The 18,334-nt window shown below is 36.8% G+C and overlaps 1 protein-coding gene across 1 annotated transcript in view; it reads left to right on the top strand.

The window, feature by feature from the left end:
* Positions 1-395: 395 nt before the first annotated feature.
* The window catches only part of Psmb2 (proteasome 20S subunit beta 2), a 31,179-nt gene continuing 13,240 nt past the window's right edge, over positions 396-18,334 (top strand). Inside the window, exons 1-3 of the mRNA XM_027937499.2 lie at positions 396-611; positions 5,793-5,915; positions 8,770-8,840. Coding sequence (XP_027793300.1) covers positions 521-611; positions 5,793-5,915; positions 8,770-8,840 — 285 coding nt within the window. The 5' untranslated portion in view covers positions 396-520. The remainder of the gene's footprint in view (positions 612-5,792; positions 5,916-8,769; positions 8,841-18,334) is intronic.

Raw genomic sequence — 18,334 nt, 5'->3', positions numbered from 1 at the left:
ACCAACTGAGCCACAACCCCAGCCCCTCAACTTATATCTTTAATGCAATCATATATTATTTTTGTGACGGATGTAATTAGGGCTCCTCTTAACTTTTCTCCAATCTGGTTTGCAGGGAAGGGGTCCCGGAGAGATTTTTTTTTTACCCAGCAAAGAAGAAGAGAAAGAGAAACCTGAGGAACTATCACCTTTGGGCAGCCACAAGTGCTTGGCTCTTTACATACAGTAAACTGATTTTTTTCAAAATTCAGATTTGCAGATAAAAAGCTGAGTGTTAACTCAGCGACCATTGGCGGAATCAAGGACAGTCCCAGAGGCAGGCGCAGTGTAATGCTCTCAACGCCACGCCCCTTTCCAACCTCTCGCGATAGTTACGTCATCCGAGAGCGCCAGTGGCCGGGGCGGTCGCGCGGCCTGCGTCGCGCGGAGGTTTGCTGGGCAGTGCTGTCTCACCAGTGAGGCGGGGAAACCGGCAAGTCCCGAGTCCTGTCCAACCTGCAGCCCCCAGCCCTCCGCCACCATGGAGTACCTCATTGGCATCCAGGGCCCCGACTATGTTCTTGTCGCCTCCGACAGGGTGGCCGCTAGCAATATTGTCCAGATGAAGGACGGTGAGAGGAAGCACGGGAGGCCCGTGCGGGCCTTGGTGGGGGAGCGGGAGGGAGTTCATGCGGGTGTTGGATATGTCCCGGGGAAGTCTGGGAGGGGGAACCTGGGCTACTCTACAGTTTTTTAGAACCGAGGAGACTGTCAAGCCAAGGGACCTGGCATTAGCTCGTGAGTCAGTGCTGTCCTTTGGCTTCACTAAATGCTTCTTACTAGGTGAGAGTTACCTAAGGGAATTAGATTTGTAAGAATTGAAGCGCCTGCCCAGCTCTAGGCTCCGTAGAACCCCGAATTTCTAAAGTTTCGCTTGTCGCTAGTAATGAAGTTAGTTTCCGGGCAGCCTAAGATGGGATCCTGGGCAGAGCGAGACTGTGGAACCAGAGACTTGGCATTTCCCTTCGTCTCCCGTATCTTATTGTGGCTCAGCATCGATCTTCCTTTTTCGGTTTTCTCTGGCTTCCAGGTTTTCCTTATAGTTAAGTAGTTATTGGCGTTTGGAAACTAGTACCCAGTCGCTTATTCGAGTTAATGCTTTGTACAAGTTATTTTGCAGTGCTCAGATTTACTCATCTGTTAGATAAATAATACCAATTCGAAACTTGTTGGGAGAATTGAGTTTTAATGAGTTATGTGCAAATGCTTAACATTTGACAGATATTTAATAGTAATAATGCTAAACACATAATGTATCTGGTGCCCTGTTAAGCGATTCACTTTAATTCATTTATCCTTTTTTGATGGGCACTATTATATCCTCACTTTGCATGTTATTTGAGGCACAAAGGTTAAGAGATTTGCCTATGGTTTTAAATGGCAGTTCAATGTACAGTCGGAATCCAGACCTTTTACTCATAACAACTGTCCCGGACTCTCTATAATAAATACTCAAAACAAAATTTTAAAAAGCTTTTGGTTGTTGATCTGCAGAGTCCAAGGGTGTTTTCATTAACCATCATATATGTGCTGTTGAAAAAGCATACTTTGGGTCAGATGACTAAAGTTCATTTGACAAATAGTTCTGGGGCACTGTGTGCACTTTACAGTGCTGAGGGGAGGGGATGCAAAGAAAATAAGATGTCATCAAAGAAGTTACAATTTAGATATGTGTACAGATAATTATGACACAATTTAGGAAGTGTTATGTCATAAGACAAGTACAATCAAACTTCTCAGGTAATGCAGAGGAATAAGAATTGTTAGATAATGAAGAAGAAGAGATTCTTTCTGGTTGTAGAGATTAGGAAAAGTTTTGAGGGCAGGTGACAGTCCATCTTGGGTTTAAGGAAAAATATTTCATCTGGGATTTCCTGAAGGATGTGAACAAAGGCAAAAAGGTATCTGCTTCTGTTTTTGTAAAGAGAAAGGCATCTATTTGGTTGTCACACTGTGACTCCCATGCAGGAAAATGGAAAGAATTCTGAAGGGCTTTGCTTGAATTCTTTTTTTTTCCTTTTGTAATTGTAGATGGATAGTATACCTTTATTTTATTTATTTATTTTTTATACGGTGCAAAGGATCGAACCCAGTGCCCCACAAGTGCTAGGTGAGTGCTCTGATACTGAACCACAACTCCAGCCTGAGTTCTGTCCTTTATGAGGAAGAAAGGATGTTTAATTGGTTCATTAAACATCTATGATATGGATTGTTCCTAATTGCGATTACTTTATGAAATTCTGTAGTTAGTTGGTAGTTAGTTCTGTTTGTAAACTAGGCTCCAAAGGAGTAAATTTGTTTTGAGAGTAAATTAGCTCATTATTTTGAATACTGAGGCATTTGATTTAAAAAGTGACTTGAGGGCTGGGGTTGTGGCTCAAGTGGTAGCGCACTCGTCTGGCATGCTGGAGACACTGGGTTCAATCCTCAGCACCACATAAAAATAAAATAAAAAGATATTGTGAAAAAAAAAAAAAAAGTGATTTGAGCACGAAGTAGTACCTAGGTAAAGCAATGACCAGGTCGATACCTTTACAGGTTTTCTGTTTAATCCCATAATGTATATAAAATCATTTTGAGTAGTAGATTGTACTTAAAGTACACTTATGTGCACAGTACTTCTAGTTATTATAGGGGGTGCAATTTATTAGATATAATCCATAGAAGGAACAAAATATTAACAATAAAACAAGGAACAAATACTATAAAATGATTTTGTATTAGAAAAGAAGTAGTACTAGTTAGTCTTAAATTATTTTTAAAATTAGTTCAAAGAGTAAATCCTAAGAGTGAATTCTGTCTATTCACAGAAAAGAAAAATCAGTATAGTTTGAGAGAAAGAGAATTTGAGTTCTGAAAATATAGTAGAAAATAATTGCACTAAACTCTCATTTTCCCTTTAGTCTTTTCTGCTATAAAAATTTTATGAAAGACTGGGCATGGTGGCAACAGTCTGTAATTCTAGCCACTCAGGAGGCTGAGGCAGGAGTATCACAAGTTCAAGCCCAGCTTGGGCAATGTAGCCAGACTGTGTCTTACCGTGTCTTAAATTTTTAAAAAAGATAGAGATTTTAGAATTTTATTGAGAATTTCCCCTAACCATTTCATAAAGAAACTTGTGTAGAATAAAATACTGAAAAGCAGTAATCTTTTGAAACTTTTTTTTTTTAATTTTGAGATAGTATCTTGCTAACTTTGGATTCTCTTGCCTCAGTCTCCTGAGTTATGGGATTACAGGCGTGTACCATCATGTACCACTCAGTTTAAATATTTTGATACTGGAGAGAAGACATTTCCCTAAGATTGAATGCTTATTAAAGTTAAATGGTGTCACTCTGGGTTTGGTTATGCAGCATGCTGCATTTCATGCCTTTTTTCTCTTGGCCTTTATAGAATTACTTTTTTTTTTTAATTTATTTTTTTAGTTGTAGATGGACACAATACCTTTATTTTAATTTATTTATTTTTATCTGGTGCTGAGGATTGAACCCAGGGTATTATACATGCTAGGCGAGTGCTCTACCACCACCGAGCCATGACCCCAGCCCAGAATTACTTTTAAGTTACTCAGAGTACTCCAGCCCACTCAGAACTCTTGATTCTGAATTCTAATAGCATATATAATTTGAACTACATTACGTAACACTGAGTATATTAGTATAAACATGTATAATATATGTTTAGAATTCAATACAGTTTTCCTTACCTTCCTTTTCTTACCATTTTACACTTTTAGCAACTGGAGCTTAGAGAGGCAAATGATTTGCCCAGGTTCAGAGTATTGGGTCCAGATCACAGTGGAAATCTAGTCCAGTTGGCTTTATATAATGTTATACATTGTTCATTTGTTTCCTGTATGTGGATCTTGTAAATTCCTTATCAAGGACATGCATACCCCTAGAGCTGTATGGGCAGTTTCTTATACAACAGAGAACATTAGTATCTGTTAACCTGTGTTTTTGTATCATCCTCCACTATTCAGTGGACATGCTCACTGTTTAAAAAAAGATTTGGTCTTGTATTAAGTTTATTTCAAAATTTAGTGGCTGCCTAGAATTTTATCTTTTTCTTCTAAATGTAACATAAATTCTTTATAAACTCATTCCCCCTCCAAAAAATAAGCACAGCTTTTTTCTTATAACAATAGTACAAACTTATTGAATAATGTTTTATTACAAAGTGGTGCATATTAAGTATAGTAATTTAGGAAATACTGGTAATCGGAAAGAAGGAAATAAAAATTCTTTCCACTGGCAAGAACTTAGAACATACCCTTCTGGTCCTTTTTCTTTGCATAAAGTGAATGTTTATAAATAAGTTTGCAAACTAGCAGTTTTAAATCTGTAGCTTGAATAACAAAAGTGTGTTTGTTTAAGTTTTTAAGGCAAACAGATATTATCTACAGACACATTTTATGTGGATTTTCCCCTCAAAGTCCATATTACTAGTATCTACAACTCTCCAACACTTGTAAAGTATTTGATAGTGGCATTTATTCTTTAAATCCTATTAAGAGATTTTGATATTTCAAAAGCTTTCATACAGGAAACATGTCTCCCAGGGAAGATTATTCAGCATTATTTGAAAAATGAAAAGTGAAAGTGAGAGTAAGATAGGAAGATTTAGGCTTTTTCTGAAGCTACTGACTGAATATGGAGTTTTCTTCCTTAGGCAGTAATTGTGATCTGAATATTTATCTATCTAATCTGAAGGAGTCTGGTTCAGCTAGATAAGGTTAGAGTATTAGGATTTTTGTGAGGTATTTTAAATAGCTTACTGTTAGAATATTTGCTTTGGCAACCAGTTCTCTTTTTTGCTTTGTAAATGGAGTTGCATTACTTTCTAAAGTGATTTATATTCTCAGCTCATTTTTTCTTCTTTCTTGAGGAGATCCCTTAATTTTAATTGTACCACTGGTCCTTTTCATAAATACTTTTGTGTAAGTACAATAAATTACATTTGTATTTGTAGAAACATTTTCCAGCTTTGTGATCATGAGACTAAAGATAATCGAAGTATGTACACTACCACTGAACTATACCAGCTCCAAATTATATTATTGTTATTATGTACTGGGGATCGAACTCAGCAGAGTTTTACCACTAAGCTACTTTTATTTATTTATTTTTATTTCAAGACTAGGTCTCACTAAGTTGCTTAGGACCTCCCTGAGTTGCTGAGGCTTGCCTTGACTTGCAATCCTCCTGCCTCAAGCCTCTCAAGTCACTGGGATTGTAGGTGTGCACTACTTCACTTGAACATCCCATTTTGGATTTTATTTTATTATTTATTTATCTACTTTTAGTACTAGGGTACTACTAGTGCTTAACCACTGAGCCACATCTCCAGTCCTTTTTTTTTTTTTACTTTTTATTTTGAGACAGGGTCTAATAAAGTTGTTTAAGACCTTGCTAAATTGCTGAGGCTGGCTTTGAACTCATGATACTCCTGCCTCAGCCTCCTGAGCCCCTGGGATTACAGGTGTGCGCTACTGTGCCCAGCCAAATTTTATTTTAAATTGTCACATTTCATCTGTATTTTTCAACTGAAATGGACATTAATAAAGTTGTCTGTGGTTTAACATGGAGAATGAAAGAGAGAAATTAATAATTTCCTATTGAAATCTTCTAAAGACAGTGATTAATAAAATTATTCAATATAGTTAACTAATAAACCTGTTTATAGTGATGCATATATATTAGCTGTCAATTTATGTTAAGATACTTTCTAATATGAATTTTTTCTTTGACCAGATCATGACAAGATGTTTAAGATGAGTGAAAAAATCTTACTCCTGTGTGTTGGAGAGGCTGGAGACACTGTACAGTTTGCAGAATATATTCAGAAAAATGTACAACTTTATAAGATGCGAAATGGTGGGTAAGACTCAGAGTATAGCTTTGTTTGGTATATTAGATTGCTAGGGCTGCCGTAACAAAGTACCACAGACTGGCTTAAGCAGCAGAAAATTTTCCCGTAGATCTGGAGGCTAGAAGTCCAAAATTCAGATGTCTACAGTGATGATTTCTTCTATCTACTGAGGTCTTTATTCTTGGCTTACAGATGGCCATCTTCTCCCTGTACCTCACATGATATTCCCTCTGTGTTAATTGTCCAAATGTTCTCTTCTTATAAAAAGGACACCAGTCATATTGGATTAAGGCCCACCCTAATAACCTCATTTTAACTTTTTTGTGTGATAACTGGGCATCAGACACATAGATATTCTACCACTGAGCTACCTCTCCAACCCTTTTTATTTTAAGACAGGGTCTTGCTAAGAGGTCAAGGTTGGCCTTAGACTTGCTATGCTCCTGCCTTGGCCTCCCCAGTCACTAGGTTTATAGGTGTGTGCCTCCCACATCTAGCTAATATCAAACTTTTTTAGTGTCAGATATTTCGAAGGATGTGATTTGAGCTGAAGTATATATTAATCAGAGCTAAAAGACCTAAATAAAACTTGGCTTTACTATTTTCTCTCCCCCCGCCCCAATATTTTTGGCCTTACTATTGTCTATGTGACAAGTCATTTATCTTCTATAGGCCTTTATTTTCTTTATCCCAAAATGGGATTATATTAAGGAATAATACATATGAAATGTGTTGTTAACTTAAAGTTCTGTGTGATTATAAGGCATTTACTATACTTTAAAAGGTTCTACCTTACATTTCTGTTAGGTTTCTGTCTACAGAGATAATTAGGACATTGTGAGATATTTTGTAAGCTTTCTCTGGAGTTAACAAGGACTAACAACACTAGCTACTAGTCCTCTAGTTCAGGAAAGCTTGTAGTGGTGCTCTGGTAGAGAAAACCTTATTTCCAGTTATCTACTTTACAGTTCAATAACATTGTTATTTTCTACACTGTAAAATTACATTTTGCATATATAATTATCTTCAAATTAAGACATTCAAATTAAGAGCTTATTTTACATATGTAAAATGACTAAATAAGATTCATTCATATAGTTTTTTGGGCAGCATATTTAGCATTATACATCCAATTCCATAAATATTTTTAAGGGTCTCATCCATTTTAAGTACTGTTCTTTTTTTTTTTTTTTTAAATTTTTAATATTTATCTTTTAATTATCGGCGGACACAACATCTTTGTATGTGGTGCTGAGGATCGAACCCGGGCCACACGCATGCCAGGCGAGCGCGCTACCACTTGAGCCACATCCCCAAGCCCCTTAAGTACTGTTCTTAATACTGCACAGAATTCAAAGATGAACAAAGCTCAGTCCCTGCTATTCAGAAACCAAAAGCACTTATGTGATCTGAATATTTATCTAATACTTAGGTTTTTAAATGTTTTGTTTGTTTTTGTGTTACTAGGGGTTGAACCCAGGGATCCTTTATGTACTGAGTTACATCCCTATTTTGAGGCAGATTTTATTAAAATGCAAAGGTTGGCCTTTATTTTTCAATTCTCCTACCTCAGCCTCTTAAATAGCTAGGATTACAGGTGGGTTCGATTGTGCCTTGTTGGTACTTAGGTTTAAGCATGTTTAAGGTGAAGGAGTCTGATAATGGTTCTGAAGTGTAGTAAGTATAGCAGTATTTTACTGGCTGTGCTGGGAGAGGAAGGAGGGCAGGGAGGAGGAGAGAGAACCGGAATTACTGGGGAACACAATTAACCAAATTATATTGTTATACTGTGTGCACATACCATTTTGTTTTTATGAGACACCTCTATCCCTTTTTTTTTCTTTATTTCTCTCTAGCTTCCACACATGAGAGAAAACATATGACTCTTGACTTTCTAGAACTGAACTGATATTTTACATGCAGGGCCACTGACTTGTGGATTGTTCTTGTACCTTTTGGCACGTGTCTGATTTTACTGGGGAGTTAAGTTCCAAAGTGAATGCATTATTAAATGCACAGTTGATATTATTCCTCAGGTTGTGTGCTTGTTGGCATTTCAACTTTTTTTTTTTAAGAGGTTTTGCATTTGAGATACTCTATTTTTAAAAATATTGTAGAATGATGGAAACATTTCTTTTTCTGTGACTTGTACTTTTTTGAAAATCATATTACACTCTTAATAAAGTTATATATTTTTTAAGCCAGGTGTGGTGGCACACTCAGAAGGCTGAGGCAAGAAGATCATTAGCTTGAGGCCAGCCTGGGCAACTTAGTGAGACTCTGTCTCAAAATTTAAAAAAATTTAAGAATGGCTGGGGATGTAGTTCAATGGTAGAGTGCCCTTGGGCTTGATAATAATAATATTGCAAATAATAACAATGGTATCTTTTTTATAAAGTATGACTCTGAGATTGCCCCAACTTTCAACTTCTTTTCTCCCAGTATTCTTTTTTAAATTACTGAAAAAATTAGCATCTCAAGACTGACTTTCTTTCCCTTTTTCTCTCTCCCTTCCCACCCACTTTTCTTTCTTTTCCAATATCTATGTGTCTGTGTCCCTTTCTTTCTGAATAAAAAACTACAGTCTGTTGATGAATTAATACCTTAAGCCAGACTATGAATTTGATCAGTTTGAACAGTCAACTCTGATCCTATTTGGGACCAGGAAATAGCTGTCAGTACTAACCAGCTATTTCATAGCTGTTACATGAAAATAGGGACTAGAAGTAGGATTGTGCCCGAACCCCAGTCTATGTACATTATATACTCTAAATATATATAAAAAAGATAGTGGACTTTAAGAATAGGCACTGTTATTCTTTGCTTCACTTTAAGTATGAATCTTTATCTCTGTACCAGGATATGAGTTGTCTCCGACAGCAGCAGCTAATTTCACACGCCGAAACCTGGCTGACTGTCTTCGGAGTCGGGTAAGCAATATAGCTGTCAGCCTTAGATGAGAGCAGAAAAATCATCTGTACTTCCTTTGTCTTTTTTCTTTTAGATACTGGGAGTTGAACTCAGGGGCACTTTACTACTGAGCTACATTCTTAGCCCTTTTTATTTTTTATTTTGAGGCAGGGTCTTACTAAGTTGCTGAGTCTGGCCTCAAACTTGTGATCTTCCTGCTTCAGCTTTCCAGGTCACTGAGATTACAGGCATATGCTGCTGTGCCAGCCGTCTGTACTTTTCTTATAGTCCTATTAGACATGAGCAGTCTTTTTGCCCTTTTCAACCCTCCTGAACCTTTCCACTGCTAGTCACTCATGTTTTGGCCCTTTGGATTTTTTTCCTTTTTTTTTTTTTTTTTTTTGCAGTTGCTAATTAATGCCTAGAAGGCAAATGTACCTTCACAAAGAATTTGGTTGGAGCACATTAATATAACAAGTCTGTTTTAACATGAAAGACAACTTTTTTCCTTCCTAAAGATTTTGTTTTATTTATTTTTTGAACAGTTGTAGGATCACAACAAAATTAAGAGAAAAATACAAAGATTTCCCATATAAACACTCCACTCATACACATATTTATAGCATCCAGCATTGTCAGCATTTATCAGAGTGGTACATTTGTTATAGTTTATGAACCTACATTGACACCCAAGAATCATAGTTTAGATTAGGCTTCACTCTTGGTGTTGTACATTCTGTGGGTTTGGACAAATGTGTAATGACCTGTACCCATCATTATAGTTCCATACCGAGTGTTTTCTTTTTTCTTTTTTTTTTAATTGTAGTTGGATACAATACCTTTATTTATTTTTATGTGGTGCTGAGAATCGAACCCAGGGCCTCGCATGTGCTAGCCAAGTGCTCTACTGCTGAGCCACAACCCAGCATAGAATCCTCTATGCTCTACCTATTCATCCCTCTCTACCCGCTCAACCTCTGACAACCACTGATCTTTTTAGTCTTTCTGTAGTTGTGCCTTTTCCTGAGTGTCATGTAGTTGAAATCATACCTTAAGTAACCTTTCAGATAGGCTTATTTCACTTAGTAATGTGCAATTAAAGTTCTTCTTTTTATGGCTCAATAACTCATTTTTTTAAATATCTTTATTTTATTTATTTATTTTATGTGTTGCTGAGGATCGAACCCAGGGCCTCGCACATGCTAGGCAAGCGCTCTACCTCTGAGCCAAAACCCCAGCCCTTAATAGCTCATTTCTTTTTAGCATTTAATAAGATTCCATTGTCTAGATGTAATACAGTTTATTTATCCACTCACTGCTGAAGGACATCTTGGTTGCTTCCAAGTTTTGGCAATTACGATTAATGCTATTGTAAACATCCATGTTTAGGTTTTGCTTGGATGTAAATTTTCAATGCCTTTGGATAAATTTACACCAAAAAGTGTGATTGCTAGTTCATACATTGAGTATGTTTAATTTTCTAAAAAATTGCCAAAATTTCTTTGAAAGTGTTTCCGTAGCAAATCATTTTTCTTAATTTCTTAAATGGCAATGGAGGTAAATAGTGCATTTTTTCATTTTAAGATTGTTTATCTGTGTCTTTTTATGATTGTTTTTGCCAGAGTATAGGGAATTGTTCCCTCACTTATTTTAGCCTTGTTCTCTCTTAGAGCTTTCTCAGTTCTGTTGACATCGTGTTAAAAAGATGCAACATTAAGGATTAAATACATTAAAAGGTTGTGTAGGATGTGCCAAGAAAGTTCATATTATTACTAAAGGTGTGTGTTGTTCCCTTCCCACAGGGACTAAGTAAATAGAGGCTTATCATATGACCTCCCCCCCCCCACCGCCTGTTTACTCATCTATGATATCAAGATAACTTCCCAACCCCACAGGAGTGCTAGGAAGATGAGTGCTTGTAAATCATAATATTTAACATTCATATGACTTTTGCCCACAGCATTTTGCTTAATAATTTAATCAACAATTCTTCTGAGACAGATAGTAGTTAATTCTCTATTGCTGATATGAAGTGAAAAGCATAAAGTGGCAAAGGGACTGGTTCAGGTCACACAGCAGGTCAGACTGAACAACATTTGCATTAATGACTAATAACTAAATTATTTGACTCTTAAGATTGTCTTTTTTTTTTAAATTTTTTATTGTTGGTTGTTCAAAACATTACAAATTTCTTGACATATCATATTCCTCACTTTGATTCAAGTGGGTTATGAACTCCCACCTTCACCCCATACACAGATTGCAGAATCACATAAGATTGTCTTTTTTGTTTCTTAGTAGTTTTTGGAACACTAGTGCTGTTCATGGTTTTGGTTTTACACACGATCATGTAAACTGAGTTATGTAGAATCCAAACAATATGCGTGTTATGTTTTTTATAAAGTTACTTACTCCACGTTTCAAGCAGTTTATTCTCCAGCGCCTAATAATACTGAAGAACTTTTCAGTACATAGAATCTCTACCAGTGCTAGTTTTTTTTTTTTTAATTGTAGTTGAACACAATCTCTTTATTTTATTTATTTATTTTTATGTGGTGCTGAGTATCAAACCCAGGGCCTTGCATATGCTAGGCAAGCGCTCTACTGCTGAGCCACAACCCCAGCCCACATATATTGTTTTGATGTGGTGAAAAGTCAGTGGTCATTTCTTGTTTATTCCTTCTTGAGAGAGGGAAATTGGTTAGATATTAGTTTTCCTGCCACCCAGAATTTCCCTTGGTATTCAGCAAGGAGTATGCTGTGGCATCCTGTTGAAATGTTCCTCCAACTTATCAGTCAGAACTGAAATAAGAATTCCAGCTTTGGGCACAATAAACACTTTGTCATTAAATGCTGCAGACATTAAGTGAATTAAGCTCCTTTTAGAATTGAGATAAGAGTGACTGTATGCTTCATGCAAATGCAGTGAATCCTATTAATCTTCTCCTAGCAGACATGTTTGATGTCTTAACAAATAAATATCCCTTATAAACTGTTGTGGAGTTCTAGTAAATATTGATAACTTCTGCCTTGTGATTCTACCATAGGTCCAATCCTTGCTCCCCTGTTGTTTTATCAAAATAGATTTTTAGTTTTTAAATATGAATTTATACCATAGTCATTTTATTCTAGGGGAGAGGTGATAGTTTTGTCAGTCTTCCAAATAAGTAAAAAGTCACTAAGTTTAGTACATTTACATGGTCATATCAGTTGGTGTATGAGACTTATTTTGAGTTAGCCAGTTATCATGCATAACTGTGTGTCTACAGTTTAAATTATTTGAGGTCTAATCACTGTGTGTGTATGTGAGTGTGTGTGTGTGAGAGATGTTTGATGGGGAGGACATTTACTAGATTATGTAATGAATCTTAGGTAAACTGGTTCTGTAAAGTGGAAGACAATTTAGCATTGTGGTTAAGAGCACAATCTCTGGAATTAGGCTGCCAGGGTTGCATATTTGCTTACTGACTTGCTAACTATAGGTCTTTGGACAAATTCTAAGCCTGATTTCCATATTCACAAGATAGTAGTACTCCATATAATTATTTATTATATAGATTAAAATGAGGTAATCATGTAAAGCTTTTTACATAATGTATAGCACATAAAATTGATTAATAAATATTTTTGTTTTCATGCTGCTATTGCTGTTTCATTGTAATTGGTACAAGTTAGCTTCCTGTAGGGGATTCTTTGTTATGCTATTTAAGTTGATCTGCTAGTAAAGTTGAGGATTAAATATTATGTGCTAGATTTTGTTCTAGATCTATACAGTCTAATATGGTAACCACTAGCCATATAGGGCTCTTTAAATTATAATTTATAAGTATTTTTATTATGATACTCTGAGATGTGTGTCATACCCATTTTACTAAAAAGATACCAAGGCTGGTTTACAGTGAGGTTAAGTATTTCTCCAAGTTTATGTGTCCAAATGGGGTGTGTGTGTGTGTGTGTGTTTGTATGGACTGTAAATTGAGTTAAGATTCTAACTTCAGATATCATATACTTTCATTCTCGTTTCTTTTTTGTTGTTGTTGTTTCTTTCTTTCTTTTTGCCATTTTTGTTGTTGATGAATTTTTTTTATTTATTTGTATGTGGTGCTGAGAATCAAACCTAGGGCGTCACATATGCTAGGTAAGCGCTCTATCACTGAGCCACAACCCCAGCCCTCTCTGTTTTCTTTTTTTTAATTATTAATGTCTGAGTATGTTTGTGCATTTAGGAAATCCTGAAGCTTTCATTTCTATTAAATGTCAAGATCCTCATATAGAATTATGTAGATAAGGTATGAATGTGTTTCCATTGTAGGTATTCAATAAGTATTTACTGAATAAATGTCATCCAGTTAGGTCTACATATATTGCTGAGATACTATCATGCATTTCCACAAGTATTTTTAATGAATACAGGTGGGGAAAAGTTCAAAAGCATTCAGTGTAGTTTTTAATTTAAATGCATGTGTCCATTTGAGTTGATCTATTCCTGGCTAGACTCTTTGGCTATAGGTTTGTGGGGCTTCCTTAAGCATAGGATTTGGAATTAGACATATCAAAAATCTAACCCCTTCTTTGTACTTACTAGTTTTTATAATCTTGAATAAATTACTTTTATTTGCTGAGCTTCACATTCCTCATTTATTAAGAAGTGAGTGATCAAATGTGTCAAAAAATTTTTTAAAGTACCCGGTTACAAGAATTGAAAACCAGTGAGTGGTTCAATAAAATATATTTTGTATGAATGAATGATACCATCCTAGAAAAGAGTATTTATTAAATGACCCCATCATTAAAGAACTGTTTGGATTTTTGACAAGATTATTTTGAAAATTATGATGATCTATCTTTGGTTAATCAGCTAGGAAGGATGATAAGTAATGGGGCTATTTCTTTCTTACAATGAATTATGTGGCATATTTGGTATACAGTTCTAGTAAATATTGATTATTCTGCCTTGTGCTTCTACCATAGGTCCAGTCCTCACTCCCTTACTGGGATGCCCTAAAATTATCTATTAGCATTCACCATCTCTATTTTACAGATGTGGAGACTGAGGTACGAACCAGTCAAATCTGTTGTCCACGGGGAATGTGGAGTTTTGTGGCAAGTCTTAGGTAGATCCATGATGGGTAATCTTCAGGGCTTTACTGCTGCCACTCATTGGCTAAATTGTTCTTGTAGAACTTTTTCTGAAGTGCTTCCTGAGCCTTTGATACCTTATATTTTCATAGGGCTGCACTTGCAAATGCTTAGCAAAGAAACAATAGAAATAATGAATTGGAAAGATATCTAGCCTGGTTAAGTGGTTTTAAGACCTTATTTCACACCAAGAAAGACCAAACTTTAGCTTTGTTTCATATAGATCAACTCTGCTTTGATCTCTTTTACATATAGAAATTGCATGTAAAAACTAATAATATAATGGAAAGAGCCCTGCTCCGAGAGGTTTAGCACTAGCCCTGCTGTGAGTGAGTTGAAAACCTTGGGAGAAAGAGAACAATTGAATGGATGATATTTATGGTTTCTTTTAGTCCCCAAATAGCATGATTTAAAAGTGTGATGTCAGAGGAGGCTATAGCTCAGTGGTAGAGCATGTGCTTAGTGTGCTCAAGGCCCTAGGTTTAATCCCTGGCATTAAGAAAATAAATAAAGACCCAAAGTCAAGACCATAGTTTACTTTTTCAGTGAAAGAGAGAGAAATTTTAGAAAGAACTTCAGGTATTCATCATTTCTAGAAGTAACCATGACTTGTCCTAGCAGTCTGCTCTGAATTTGAGTATATTTGGTCCGGTTAATAGTAGGCATGGTAAAAACGTGGATGTGTAACCGATGTGATTCTGCAGTCTGTATACGGAGTAAAAATGGGAGTTCATAATCCACTTGAATCAAATGTATGAAATATGATATGTCAAGAGCTTTGTAATGTTTTGAACAACTAATAAAAAAAATAGTAGGCATGTATAGTGGGCTCCTATCCTAGAAGAATCCTGTTGCTTTTGCAATGGAGTTACTCTCTTCATGCCTTAAGTGGCTGACACAAAGACATCATCTGTTTATTGATATCAGTCAGGTCATGTGATCTTATGAACAGATGGCTCAGGTGGAATCTTGACATTGCAGGTCTTATACCCTAAACACTACCAACCATTTGTTACATGTGATTAAAATATCACTAACAAGGGTAATTTCACATGCTTTTTGGCAAATGTGGTTAGCAGGATGTGACATGACGCAGCACTGCCTTCTTCCTCCATGTGCCATCTCCCTTGAGGCCTCATCTCTCTTACTTGCCCCCATTTTCCCATGCCCAGGCTTGCCTTCTAGCTCACCTGCTCCAGATGGGCGGCACAGTGGGAGGACACTGGCAAAGGCAGATGTGTTTATTTTCCGGAGACAAAATGTTGTACTGCCACAGATGGCAGTGCCTTGGAGCAAATGGCAGCCTTTGACACTGCTGCCACATAGCCTGGGCATCTTGACAGACAGTGCTAGCTTACTTACAGTAATAGGGAAGTTGGGGGAAAAAAACCGAGATCATGAATTGCCTGGACATTTTGGTGCCAGCAGCAGCCCTTTTAGACCCGGAGAGCAGTTTTTTCCCTCTGATCTCAATCAACTTTTCAGCTAAGTATAGGTTTTATCTATGGGCCCAGAGTTAGTTATGTCTGTTTATAACTTTTGCCTTCTAGCCTCAGTAGAACACAAAGTAAAAACTGGAAACACATAATTACATTCAGATGAATATTCAATGGTATTGCAAAAACATGTGTATCCCAGGTCACATTTCACAGAGGTCTCTTAGGGGTGGCTCATGTCTGCCCCATTGGAGATACTGTTGTTCTATTTTTAGTGGTCATTTTGATTATCTAGAGGCCCAGGGACAGATGTGCCTTGAAGTTGAGGCTCCTTAATTAATAAGATGACACTTTTGTACTTACAGTGTTTTTCTACCAAGAGAAATAAAAATTCTGACAGCTGCCCTTTTAAGTAGTTTGCTTATGCAGTCATTAAGCTTTGAGTAAGTCTATTAGGAAGACAAAGAATGGCTGTTGAGTCATTATACTTACCAGTCTCCTAAGAATGTCATGAGAAGATTCTTCTTTGAAGCTACTGGCTTTATTAGGAAACCTTCCCCCCCTTTAAAAAAAAAATGTGCTGTTTTTCCCAGCCCTAGTGCTGATAGAGTTAGGAATCTGCAGGTGTAAAGTCCTCCCCCTCCCCTTCCCCATCTCTCCAGGGGGTTGTATGTGAGAAGGTGTTGCTTTTTCACTCAGAGAGCATATATGTGCTACCCTGTTGGATGCCTGCTGTGAGCAGAGAGAACCCCTATTCTGGTTGAATGGAATAAGTCTATTGGATGGCTGGAATTGTGCAATCTTATAATGCCAACTTTTCACTTAAAACATCTTTCCTATCCACAATTGGGGGGTGGGGGACCATATAGGTAATTGATGTAGATTTATATTGTACTGAAATTTGTGTCTTAAACATTTTATGTAGTTTTCTGTTAAGGCTTGGTTTAAGCCTAGAGCAGCAAAGTATTATGTCTGCGTAGTAAGAACATTTATTTATATAGAGTTTACCATTAGAAATAAAGATTTAGGTTGGATGTGGTGGCACATGCCTATAATCCCAGCTACTTAGGAGGCAGAGGCAGGTGGATCACAAGTTTGAGGCCAGCCTTGGCAACTAGTGAAATCCTGTCTCAAAATAAATAATAAAAAGGGCTGAGAAACTGGCGTGGTTGCAAACACCTATAATCCCAGCGGCTCCAGAGGCTGAGGCAGGAGATTGTGAGTTCAAAGCCAGCCTCAGTAAAAGCAACTTGCTAAGCAACATAGGGCTGGGGATGTGGCTCAATGGTTGAATGCCCCCAAGTTCAATCCCTGGTATTAAAAAAAAGGTCTGGGGAGATAGCTTAGTGGTATAGTTCCCTTGGGTTCAATCCCCAGTACTGCAAACAAACTAAACCAAAACATTTTGTAGCCCACCTTCTAAGATTACATTAAATCAGTACCTTGGTCTGGGTAGGCATAGGTGTAAGCATGTCCTCACATACGCTCACAGATAAGAACACACATGTACCTTGGTATCTTTATGCCTCTTTTCAACCTGCTCTGGCCTAGGATCAAGCAGAGATGAATTTAGGAACTGATTACCATGAGGTTTTCTTTATACTCTCCCCTCAAAATAACATCTAAAATAAAGGGCAGTGAAGAAGGGTGAACTTCTGTTTCTTGACCTAGGAAGTAGTTACATGTGTGTTTATTATATTCATTAAGCAATACATGTGTATTTTATGTACTTTAATATGTGATATTAAAAGGCTTAAGTAAATAAAACAAAGGCTAATAGGGTAAGAAAACATAATTTTTAAGTTAAAAATGAAAAAAAGTATAGATTTACTCTTACATTTGAGTGTGGACAAGAAAGCAAATAGAATTAGCCAGATTGGAAAGAAAAAAGGAAGGGAAAGGAAATAATAATCTCTGAATCTTTGTAAACTGAAGTATTTTAACCATTCCTTGCTTCCCTTTCTGATACCTCTAAATAGTTGTGACTTCTTATAGCCAAGATATTCTATAACTGCTAATAGTTATTCGCTCAGAGTAAACCTCCAGCCTGCATTGTCCTTGAGGCTGAGGAAAGAGGTGCAAAGCTCAGAGTGTGCCTTCGGATGGGGAAATGGAGAAGAAAACAGTTGGTTGCACTTAGAGTGACAAGTGCTAGGATACCCATATATGCAGGGTGCTGTGGGGACACAGAGCTTAATCTAAGAGAAATATGAAACAAAGGGGCAAGCTAGAAACATAGACCCAAGGTGAATGAGAATGTGTTAGGTTAGGCATAGTGTTTGTTAACGATGTTCAGGGCAGGGGCAAATAGTTCTCTGAGCTTCCTACTCCTCATTTAACTAAAGGGGCATTATTTATAAACTCTACGGTTTAAAACTCCACTTTTTAAAAAACAAATAAAATTATGGAATATACTGTGTATGTAAAATCCCATATTTGAGTTTGTTAGATAGAGTTTTGGGGAACTTGTTAAGAAATTGAAACTAGAGAGGTAGTCCACATTATGAAGACTGAAAAAGCTTTATCCTGAAAGCAGTAGGCCTCTCTAGAAGATTGTTGGCTAAGAAAAAATTAGTGTAAGCAGATGAGATTTGGTTATATCATTGGATAACACTGTAAGGAAGAGCTCCTAAGTGATCTTTTCCCCAAGAATCCCTTGATACTTTTTATAGATGTTATAGACATCTGAAAACATGTACAATTATATGTCATCCTGATGTTCAGCATTCATAAACATTCACAGGTATGCTTAGTATGGAAAATTAATATATGTCTTGTGGTATGTAGGTCTATAGCAAAGCATGGCTTCTGCATTTGAGTTTTAAAAGAACTAAGTTAAAGATATATAGATTCGTAAATTTTCCCTGGGAACTGCCAGCTCATGGAGGGGGAGGTCGGGGTGGGGAGCGGATTTCAAGTGGCCTTGTTGCAAACATGGT

Source organism: Marmota flaviventris, chromosome 10 (assembly GCF_047511675.1).
Source record: "Marmota flaviventris isolate mMarFla1 chromosome 10, mMarFla1.hap1, whole genome shotgun sequence".
NCBI classification, from domain to species: domain Eukaryota; kingdom Metazoa; phylum Chordata; class Mammalia; order Rodentia; family Sciuridae; genus Marmota; species Marmota flaviventris.
This window is presented reverse-complemented; position numbering and strand designations above follow the sequence as displayed.